Genomic DNA, 12,159 nt, shown 5'->3' on the forward strand with positions numbered 1-12,159 from the left:
GGATAATTATAGAGGGATGAACACCTAGGACCACTACAGTCCAAAGGCTTTCTGAAAAATAGAACCATGCTTACAGAATGTTAACCTGGGGACTGAATCCCCCTCAAGGGAGAGATAGTTCCATAAAATGCTAGAGTCTTGGCAGCTAACTCAATCAAAAATAATTCTGCCATGAAAAATTCTCACAGTTTTCCCTAACATGATGTATTGAGATGAAAAGGATTACAAGATTTTCAGCAGCTGAATTATTTTAGTTTAGAACTAATATATACTCCAATATCGTACTTTATTTCTTTGCAATAGTTTTTTTTTTTTTGAGCCAGCAGAAAGACAGGTTATTTTACTGATAAAGAAAAGGTGTACAAGTAAGGTGTTTAAAACTGCTTCTTAAAACATTGATCACTACTTGGCCATGACTTGCAGTAAAGAGCTTTTATTTTCAGTCTCTCCTCTACACCATCTGCCTATATCAAGACCATTGTTGTAATGATTTCCCTTCATCTCAAGGAAATCCATATCTTGTATGTATAAGTAATGATTGGTTTAATTGGATACTTCTAATTCTTGAGGTCAGATCAGAGCTGAATCCACAAGTAGCTATTCTTGCACACATTCCATTATCAGAACCATCTCTTGGTCATAAGCACTTGCCACATAACACCCGAGATCTAACAAGATGTACAAAAAAAATCTGTATAGTGGATAGGGTAATACCTGAAACAGCAGAATAGAAGGGGAAAAAATTGAGAAAAATCACAAAATATAATGACCTGCAAATAGATGTAGACTGATTGTGGCAAAAGAAAACAAAGATAGCACCAATAGTAATAGGTGCCTTAGGTGCAATCCGAAAACATCTGGAGTTACCACTTGAACACCAACAGCATTGACAAAATCACTATCACTCAAATGGAAAAGGCAACTTTCATCCTAAAATAATATTTTTAACACACTCAAACAACATCTGCCTATCTCAAGTTCTTGGGAAGGATGTGATAGGTAGACAGAAATGCCAAATTCAGTCTGAACATCTGGCTGATAAACAATAATAAAAATATGTATGATGCCTGGATAATCATAAATTCAGTCTTAGTCATTGATAAATAATCTAACAGTCTCAAAGACCTGAAACTTTTACTAGTTAGCTGAAATGTATTTACACATGCAAGCTTTTTAAATTGTCAGTAAAGCATTATACCTGACCTGATTTTAAGTTAGTAAGACAGATGATACTAGAATGTTTAAGACTAACAATAACAGAGATTGATTTAAAGTATAATTATTATTTTAAATTTTATCTTAAATTTAAGTTACTTAATGATTTATGGCCTGCCCAGAATCCTTGTTAATTGGAACAGGCTATAAATATAACAAATAAATGAGTAAATAAATATTTAAAAGTATTGTTATTAAAATAGAATTTAACCTTAATAAGTAGCTGAGTTTAGTGCAATTGAAATTCATTGAAAAGTTTTCTTTTGCAATTTCCTTGTTATTAAAATAGAATTTAATCTTAATAAGTAGCTGAGTTTAGTGCAATTGAAATTCATTGAAAAGTTTTCTTTTGCAATTTCCTTATGCTGTACTTTGTTATCATATGTTATAGATACCCCCATTCCCCTTTTATGCATTTTTATGTATCTGACTGCCTTTTTACTTATTTCTTTGAAGAGATTCATATATAATTATAGGTTTTATCTTTAGGAGCTGAATATTCAATTTTTGCATTGCCTGAAGGACCTCTTGAAGTACTGTACTTAATAGGTTTAAATCTTTATGAACAAGGTATAATTTATGGTAATGAGTGTAGTTGCCCGTTCTTGCCTGACATACTTTTCTTTCATTAGTTAAGCTTTAGAAAACAATCATAAATCTTTTTAAAGCTTTACTATATTCCCCTTGAATAAAGGTCTGTTAAATCTTTGGTAACCTTGATAAAACAAGGGACGTGGTGACTCAGTGGCTAAGACCCTGAGCTTGTCGATCAGAAAGGTCAAAAGTTCGGCATTTTGAATCCCTAGCACAGTGTAACAGAGTGAGCTCCCATTACTTGTCCTAGCTTCTGCCAACCTAGTAGTTCGAAGGCATGCAAAAATACAAGTAGAAAAATAAAAACCACCTTTGGTGGGAAGGTAACAGTGTTCTGTGTGTTTAGTCATGCCAGCCACATGACCATGGAGACATCTTTGGACAGCGCTGGCTCTTCGGCTTTGAAACGGAAATGAGCACCGCCCCCTAGAGTCGAGAATGACTAGCACATATGTGCGAGGGGAACCTTTACTTTTAACCTTGATAAAGTACTTGCAAAATAGACCAGCTTCTTTGATAGTATAACATATATGAACAGTGTTGTATCAATGCTTCCATTTTCATATATGAGATTATTCCACATGTTAGTTATTTAATTTTCACAAAGAGTACAATAATGTCCAAGTTTGAAGTTAGACTCACAGAATCAGAAAGGATCAGGAAAGGACTGTCTCAGAAGTTACAAATTTAAAACAATGTATGTCACTTGAGAGCACCTTGGAATATAGTCATGCTGGCCACATGATCACAGAAGCATCTTTGAACAATGCTGGTTCCCTCAGCTAGAAAACAGAGATGAGCACTGCCCCCTAGAGTTGGATATGACTGGACAGGGGAAATCTTTACATTTGATCTTTCCTCATTATTATATCGCTGCTCTGTTTTCACAATGAGAAAAAGCAAAAAATGAAGCAATACTGTTGAGGGCTTCAACAAAGTTTCACAAGGAAATGACAATAACACATAGCAAAACCGAAATCTGTGCATCCGCAAGAAAGGAGAAAGTTCGAAATGAAGTGCTCAGTGAAGTTTGAACCTACAGTAATTAGAAGTGCATTATTTAGTCACAAAGCCTAAAAGACAGGTTTTCCCAGATAATGTGTACTGTAGTCTAAGAGTAGCATATCTATATAAAATTCAAAGAAAGCCTATCCACTGAATCATTATTTTCTTTTATTATTACAAAACAACCTTTTAATATAAAAACAAATGCTTATATTTGCATATAAAGTGCATATATATGTATTGTAGGATTGCAATCCTTTAATCTTATTGGTGAAGAATATTAAGAGTTTGCCTTTTTTTTCATCCCAATTTTAGGAAGGATTTCTGTGTGCACAAAGATGAGCCTTGTGATACAGTGGGTAAGTGAAGTTAAAAAAAGCTCTTCAAAAGTATCATTTTAAGACTTGGACATATATGAGGTAAAGAAATGGAGAACATTACTTTGGATACAAACGACTTCAGTTCTTGTGGAATGGAAAAGTTTGACTTTCCAGCAGGGTTTTTGGTAGTGGTCAGCAAGCACTAGATATAGTCATTGAAATAAAAAAAGTCATCTTATGGGAAAGATTATGATAAAAAGCATATATTTTATGAATTTACAGATTCAGAAGACTTAAAATATATTCCCTATATTTGAAAATGGGTGTAGCTATCACTATGAACCTTGCTGCTCTGGAAGTAAAATTGTTTTTGCTTCTCTCAGTAAATAGTTTTTTGAGGAGAGTTTTGAAATTGAATTCTGACAATCAGTGAAATCTATTGTTCTTTTACCTTACTAGATTGCCCAAGTAAATAAACTAGTTTATCAATGTGATCATATATATTGAGGCTTATTCAATAAATATTCATCAAATTTCAGACATTGTGGAGAATTTTTTCTTTTCTTTTTGACCTTTTGAGCAGAGTCATTTTTAAAGGGAATGTTTGCATTCTACTAATAAACTCTTAAAATATTAATAATCATGGTGTGTATTACATTCATTAATATTTATGACAGCTTTTCTTACTTGATGAATATGCATAATACTGTAAGTATTCTACAGCAGGTGTTTCAAAAAGAACATGGAAGCATATGAATTTAACTTGTTAAAGATGTAATTAAATAAATTGAAATAAATTTCTTCAAGTTATGTTAGAGTGCTTTTTTTTATGATATAGTTCCTGTATATTGGAGAATTGCCAGCTAGGCTGGAAGAGGGAGTCAAGCGAAGGCCTAGCTTGGGGTCCTTGCATAGCTGTAAACAGCGTAAACATGACTTCCTTTGAAATCCATGAAGCCATATTTAGTCATTCCCAGGGGAAGGCAAGCAATCTGATGAGATTCTTGTAACATAGCTGATGAAAGATAAAGTTACAATCTAAAGCTATTCACAAGTAGATGTTATTGATTGTGCCTGACATTAATTTTACTAGGCTCATTTTTCACACCCCTCTGTAAAAGAAAATACACCAGAACCCACAGGCAACTGTTGGATTGCCCTAGGACAGTGATGGCTAACAGCGCCCCCATACCCATAATGCATGGGTACGCAAGCCCCCCATGTGCTCCCCATGCATGTGCATGAAACCCCCTGCGCATGCATGCATGACCCCTTGCACTCCCCCATGCATGCGCCCCGCCTCCCCTTGCCTATTTTTTGCTTCCAGTTTGGTGCAGGAGGATTTCCATGCCCAAAACGGAGCACCCCTGTATCCCATTTCTTATGGCATATGGGGGGTGCCCAGTTTTGCACCTGGAAGGCTACCTGCACCAAGCCAAAATGGGGTGCAGGGGGACGTGCATGCCCCCATGCCCTATTTTGGGCCTAGAAGGCTTCCTGCATCAACCTGAAAGCCAAAATGTGAGGGCACAGTGTGAGGCCCCCAAATGCATGTGCATCTCCCCCTCATAGGCCCTTCCCCCATGCATGTGTGGCAGAGACCTGAAGACCAGCTGGCTGGGGGGAGGCCCACACATGTGTGGTGGAGTTAGGCTGGGGCGATGGCTGCCATGCCCGCAGAGAGGGCTCTGCGTGCTACCTATGGCATGCATGCCATAGGTTTGCCATCACTGCTCTAAAAGATAGTGGAACCGTGCTTACATCAACAGAAGACAGAGATAAGGAATTGGAAGGCAACAGTGCTTCAATTATTTCAACATCCTCTGGTCCCTACCTCTGGCAATTCCAGTCCTGCAGCCTGCCTTGTTGCATTCCCATAAGGGTTTACCAAAGAACTTTGGGGAGGTCATGCTTATGCTGTTTGTGGCTATGCAACAACTAGTTCCTCGCTTGTTCCTTCCTCCCCCAGGCTAATTCTCTGAGAATTCCTCAACACTGCATGCTGTTGGTTTCGGTTCCACCACAAATCCGCGAAGCCCTTATCCGCGGAGACATAAGCGTGAAGACTAATTCGCGCCATTCGAAGCGCTAAGGAAAAACGCGACCCTACCGCGATGACATAATCACGGAGGGCAAATCCGTGCATTCCCAAGCACTCAGTACCCTTAATCTAACCCTAAACCTAACCCTAAACCTAACCCTAAACCTAACCCTAAACCTAACCCTAAACCTAACCCTAAAAGAAACCCCTAAACCTAATCCTAACCCTTACCGTAATTGAAATCGGCTTTCTGCCGCGGCGCCATTTTAAAGCGCCCTTCTGTTGCCGCGCTGTTGTCGCAGCGGTGATGCTGCGCAGTGATGACGTTGCGGCTTTAGCGACACACTTATGTCTCCGCGGATAAGGGCTTCGCGGTTTTGTCGTGCCACGGTTGGTTTCTGTATGTCCAAGAATTCTGGTCAAAATTCTGATACGGTATACATCAGAATTGTGCTTTGCCATTTAAGGTTATTTCTTATGAAAAATCTTAATGTAAAGTAAAAGTTGAATTTGATTTGGTTTAGCAAGGAGTAAACAACAAATAAATATAAAGAAGATCAAACTGATGCAACTAATGAAAGTGCTGGAATGTAATTAGTTCAATTTTAGGGGCAATGATCACTTTATTCCTTTTTCCATTTTAATATTATTTGTGGACTTGTTTGTTATATTGTAATTTGATATAATGGTCTTTAATTTTTAATTGTAATCAGAACATAATTTCTTTGATCATTTTGGGGAAACTTTTTATGTGATAAGACTGCTGACAAGAGCTGTATCTTTTTCAATAATGAGCACCTAGTGATTGTGAATTATCTTAGGTATCCATTATAGCAGGGGCATCAAATTCAAGGCCCGGGGGTCAGATCTAGTCCGCGGGGTGCTTAGATGTGGCCCGTGGAGCTGCCTTGGAAACAGCGAAGGACTGGCCTGTGGTGCCTTTGCCAGAGTTGGCTACTGCCCTGTGCCTACGTGTCCAATGTGTCCCACAGAGCTTGCAAGGGCTGCGTGCAACCCTCACGGGTTCCATTTTTGCTGGCAGAGTGTTGCAGGAGGCTGCTCCTGTAGCTCGGGAGCCCATTTTTGCTGGCAGAGTGCTCAGGCCACCAAAGGCATCCCCAACATGAGCGACATTGAGCTGGCCATGTCCACCCTTGGCACCCTGAGGTCAAACACAAACCTGATGCAGCCCTCAATGAAATCGATTTGACATCCCTACCTTATAGAGCCAAATAGCATTTTATGTGTGCATAGTTGAGTGTATCAAACAACAAACAAAATCATAATGAGTTATAAATTAGAGCCATGGTTCACAAACTGATTACTATGGAGCACTAGGTTTCTACAGGAAACTCAATAAGTATGCAAATGGGTATTTAAGTTTTTTGAGAGAAATACAGCAATTTTTGACATCTGTTGAACATCACATGATCTAGGGGCACCATGAAAAAGTTACTGAGACAATGACACTGAATTGAGAAAATCTGAGAATTTCTGAAGTAGAAACCAACAAAAAGTAAAATATTTGTACCACATCCTCTATAAATACTGTATTTGAGGTTCAAATCATGTATTGTGTAGGAATAAACTTCATTACACAGTGAGAATTATTTCCAAGTATAAAATGAATAGGAGTGTTCTAAGAGGAAAATTAAACATGGATTTTTTAAGCAACCCACAGGACAGCAAAATTTCAGTATATAATGTATAGTTTTATACTCTTTAAGCAACATACATGTAAAACAATGTTATTCTCCCTTCTTTTTTCTCTGATAAAAAACATTTGGTATAAGGAAAGAAAATGAAATAGTTTCTTTTCAGAAACAGAACTGCAAGCTTAATTTCCCCCAACTCATGCTTTGAAGTATGTGTATCTGAGAAACACTTGTGTTTATTAATAACAGAAAAAAACAACTTAGAAACATAGGAATAATATATATCACATTTGCTATTTCAAATATGACTTAGCTTTTTTCAAATGCATTTGGGTGAAAATTATGAAAGTTGAAGCCTTATAAATGTACCATTCAAATACGTTAGGATTTATTAGTGCTGCTTATCGGTTTTCTGCATGAAAGCACAATCCTAAAGAGTGATGGTTTGTGTTTTAAATATGGTAGGTATTTATTACATAAGATTACTTCAGATTGTGTAAAATGCCAGTTTCTGTATGAATTATTTCTAAAGTCTGTTGTCTTTTTCTTTTTGCACTAATAACTTGACTTCAATTTCCCAAAGCTCAAGTCAGCCTTCTCAATAGCCATGGATTATGAAAATCATAGACCAAAGCTTCTAAAGCATGATCACGTTTACAGGCTGGATCATGATGTATTGCAATGTTTTTTGCCTTTGCTGAGTCAGAGTGGGTATGGCTGCACATCACATATCCAGCCCACAGCCCGCCAGTTTGACAGGTTTTTTTCTAGAGGTTGTATAACTTTGTACTTTAGTATCCTTCTTTACTCTATCAAGTATCAGTTTCTTTTCATCAGTGTGTTCTGACCAGTAATTTTCATGACCAGTAAATATCAGGTTTTTTCTTCATTTTTTTTTTTTTTAGCATTTTCTTCATCTTGTCTATTTGTTTTTATTTATTTTCCTTTAATTGGTCCATAATGTTAGTGGTGAGATGGTTGACATATAGATTTTGAAAATAAATCAATAACATTTCATTTCTACTTGTGGCCCTTCATTTCTTCTTAAGACTATTCTTCTGATTCATACAAAAGATCTCACTTTTTGGAACTAATTTCTTAAATATGGCCGTTTTTTTTTAATTGTCGCAGTGGACTTCATTTCTGTCTATCAATAACTGCATCTTTGTGTTGGTATAAGCTCATATTTGTGGACATCAGTGATAGTATTCAATCACCTTGTCTTTTCATGCATCAGGATTTTTTCTATTGATTCTTGCCTTAGCATTAAGTGTCCAAAACATTTAAGCTTTATGTGTGAGCCCTATTTCACTTTGCAAAGGCTATCTGCAATATGTTATAATGGATGCTTTAAGATACTAATAAAGAAAAAAGAAACATCTTAGGGACTTACCTTTTTATTATCTGTTAGATGTAACAATATGATCTCAGGTACCTGTATTTTTTGAATCTAGCTTGTAAATTTGGTTGTTTCATTCCATCTATTCTTGAACTCTCAAAAGGGCAAAAATCAGATTGTAATTTTAATAGTAAATGAGATAAATCAATTGTTGGATAGTTCTCCTGATTACAGAAAGCATTTCTATCATTAAGTAACAATTTGGGGATAAAAAAAATTCTTCTTTTGTGTGATCTAGCCACTGAAGCTGTCAGTTCTTTCTACAATAATGTAAGATTTATGGAAATCCTTTATGAAAGTCCTCATTTCAGCTTCAATAGAGCTAGTATAACTGGATTGCAAAAATATGGGTACCCTCTTGGCTGCCACCTAGTTATCATCTGCAATTTGTAGTCAAGATGTGACCATAGAAGATTTTCATGTTTTCAAATTTTCTTTTCTTTCTCTCTATCCACAGACTTTTTCCAAGTCTTAATAGCAATAGCACTTAGATTTATATAGCGCTTCACAGTGCTTTACAACTCTTTCTAAGTGGTTTATACAGATTGCCCCCAACAATCTGGGTCCTCATTTTACCAACCTCAGAAGCATGGAAGGCTGAGTCAACCTTGATCCTGGTGAGATTTGAATTGCCAAATTGCAGGCAGGCAGCAGTTAGAAGAAGTAGTACTGCATTTTAACCATTACGCCACCATGGCTCATTCGTTTATATTTCTGTCTGCCTTCCTGTTCTCCTCTTTGCTGTTATTTTGTTGCTTTATGCTTTGCATATGAGGACAACATATTTCAGGAAAGTATTCCAAATAATTTAGATTAAATTTTATATAATAGCTCTTAATTTTGGTTTCTTCTACTCTTAAGTGTTGGAATCCAGTTTGGTTGTTGAAAAATGTTTAAAATCAATAGAAATATAAAACCATATTTACATAATTTTCAAAAGAGACAATAAAAAACCAAGAAGGAACCAAGAAGGAAACATCCTCTCCAGCAACCAACACCCTGATAAGCAGAAATTAACACTAGGCAAACAAGCAGAAAACAATTCCCTTCTCTTTGACTATCAAAAAGAAAATTACATCGCCACCAAAATTGGCAGGGCAATCTACTATATATAAACAAGGAGCAAACCTCACCTTATTCACACTGATTATGTTACCAACTACATAATGAAACAACTGAAAGCAAACAATCAAGCCAGAGAACAAGGATTCTACTGCTTGCAGATGCAAGAGATCCAGGACTGACCACTTCTAAGCTTCATTGAACCTTATCTATTTGTTCCCAAGAGAGGGCAAGGAGTTGGGAGATTCCTGTATAATAGGCAAAATATAATAAAGTAGTTAGTTTTCTACTTTAGTTTAAACATGTGGATCTGGTTGCTTGCACCAGACATAGGATTATAGGATTACAGGACTGCTGGGATTGGCATCGCTAAGCAATGCTGCCCCTTTATTATCACATCACTTAGTGACAGTAATCCTGGTCCCTATTTCCATCGTAAACTGAGGGCTACTTATGACTTCATTATTTATGGATTAATACATTTATTCAAGGGTGGGCTTCAAAAATTTTAGCAACGACTTCTCTGCTCGGTTGCTGGATGGGTATGGCCATGGTAGGCGTGGCCTGGTCAGCCTCCTGCACCACGGTGGGGGTGGTAATTTTTGCCCTCCCTAAAAAAAAGGAGGCTTGGGTTGAGCCTCCGGGAGGATGAAAACGGTCTCTCCCAGGCTCCAGAGGCTGGAAATGGGCTCATTTCTGGCCTTCCAGGATGCCTGTTTTTTGTCCTCTCCAAGCCTCCATGCTGGCTGTGTACCTATATGGCATCCCAAACGGGCCATTTGGGGACCCCTGGGAGGGGAGGGGTGGGTCAGGGTGGGCGTGACCAGCCGTGGGTGGAATTTGTGGGTTCTCTGAACTAGGCAGATTTTTAGCCAGAGGTTCTCCTGAAACTGTGTGAACCTGCAGCAACCTACCCCTGCATCTATTCATTTAGCAACCACTTCACCTTATCACATCAGTAAATATTAAGAACAAAGTCTGTCCTAGATCAGACAAAAATGTTTTAGAGCAAAATGTTAAAATACCTTTAGATTAGATTACCCCCCCCCCCCCAAAAAAAAAGCTTTTGAGTCTTTTCTAGTCTTTCCAAAGTGAAAGCTACCAGTCTGGAGGGATTTCTATGAAATAGGTATAGAACTATAAAGTTGCTAGTTTGAACTCTACTCGTGGGTCTTGCTTGTTTGTGCCTGACATATATTGATCACATGACAAAGGATATATAAAAGGAAAAACAGTTATGAATTAACAAACTTGTCTATTTTATTGTTCTGCATATTTGTGCTTTTAAAAATTTAATTGAATACAACTATCAATTCTACTTATTTTTGAAAATATGATTCAACATAGAATTAGCAATTTATGTGTACTTATTTGATTTTAGTTGAATTTATTGGAATTTACTTTTGAATAACTTTGTATGGGATCTGACTTAACTCTATTTATTCATATTCTAGCATGTAGAAACCATAGGTTCTTTAAACTTAATTGTTATAAAATTATAATGTTCCTTCAAGCAATGATACTTGAAAAGCAAAGTGTATCAAGTTTCAGTTTTTAGGTAAGTTTTTAAGCAATCCCTAAGATCGACTGTTAAAGGCTTAACTATTACAAGAGATCAATTGTACTCTCTCTGTGGATTTTAATCTTGGAACCATTCCAGCTGTGCTTAATAAGAAGCCACAGGAAAAAGGAAAGTAGGGACATTCTCTCTCTCTCCCTCCCTCCCTCTCTCCCGCACTCCTCCCCCCCTCTCACACACAGAAGAAAATCTTTCTCTTACCTAATGCTGTGATGGTTAAACAGGAGCAGCTGTTCTCTTGAATCTAGTTTTTGTTTCCTAATACATGGAATTAATAGCGAAAGAAAACACTTGAAACCACTTTGCAAAAAAAAAAAAATGAATTCAGTTGCTAATGTTTTATAGAAGTTTCATGCTCAACTACAACACTGTTTATTAAGAAATAAAATGAATAAAACACATTTCATTGCATCTAGATTCTAAAGTAGTAAACTTCTTTAAATGGGCAAGGGCATTTTTACATTATCTCAACTATTACAGGCATAGAAGATTATCAGTCATAGCAGTGGCAGAATTAAGAAAAAAATCTATAGCATGGGTAGTGCTCAACTTATGGTAATTAGTTTAGTGATCATTTGAAGTTACAATGATGCTAGAAAAAATGGACTTACTACCTGTGCCTGAGGTTCTGGCTATTGTAGTGCCCTAGAGTCACTTGATTAAAATTCAGGTGCTTAGTAACTCATCTGCACTTACAACTGCAAGGACATTTCAATTTCTCCTACCTGCCTATCTCCTCCCACCCAATCTATGTCCTTTTGACTTCTCTGTAACTTATTTGCAATGCTGCAAACATCCCAGAACCTCACAGCTCTGGGGCTGCTTGCCACAACCCAGAAAGCCTCAATTGTGCTAGCAGCCACTCATTTGCCCAGCTGCCTTGTCTCCCAGGTCCTATGTGATCCCTAGCTTGGTTTAGCAAGTACCATCAACTATTCAGCCTGCCCTAGTAAGCATCAGCAAGCATTCATTCACCCAGCTACTTGGAATGGGACAACTTGCCACAACCAGCTCATTGCAGCCAACTCACCACAGCCAACTTGCCATGGTCGTCTTGCTGCGGGATAACTCACTGAAGGACAATTTAAAAATTCAATTTAATTATTCAAAGTAAATAAAATATTTTAATTTTTGTCATTCACATTTCATTCAGTCCCTCCTTTGACATCCTTTCTTTAATGATTCTATTCTATTCTTTGATATTAGGGTAACTGTTGTCCCATAGCGAGTTGGTCATGGCAAGTGGGCAGTGGCGAGTTGGCCATGGTGAATTGTCATAGACCCCAACT

The 12,159-nt window shown here is 37.3% G+C and overlaps 1 protein-coding gene across 2 annotated transcripts in view; it reads left to right on the forward strand.

Moving 5' to 3' along the window:
- The window catches only part of ADAMTS19 (ADAM metallopeptidase with thrombospondin type 1 motif 19), a 107,094-nt gene that overhangs the window by 35,717 nt on the left and 59,218 nt on the right, over positions 1 to 12,159 (forward strand). For both annotated transcript variants that reach the window (XM_087715880.1, XM_087715881.1), the window contains exon 7: positions 3,130 to 3,173. In XM_087715880.1, coding sequence (XP_087572006.1) covers positions 3,130 to 3,173 — 44 coding nt within the window. The remainder of the gene's footprint in view (positions 1 to 3,129; positions 3,174 to 12,159) is intronic.

This window comes from Thamnophis sirtalis, unplaced genomic scaffold, assembly GCF_051295495.1.
Source record: "Thamnophis sirtalis isolate CommonGarterSnake01/CBP01778 unplaced genomic scaffold, rThaSir2_p1.2 scaffold_5, whole genome shotgun sequence".
Classification (NCBI taxonomy): Eukaryota; Metazoa; Chordata; class Lepidosauria; order Squamata; family Natricidae; genus Thamnophis; species Thamnophis sirtalis.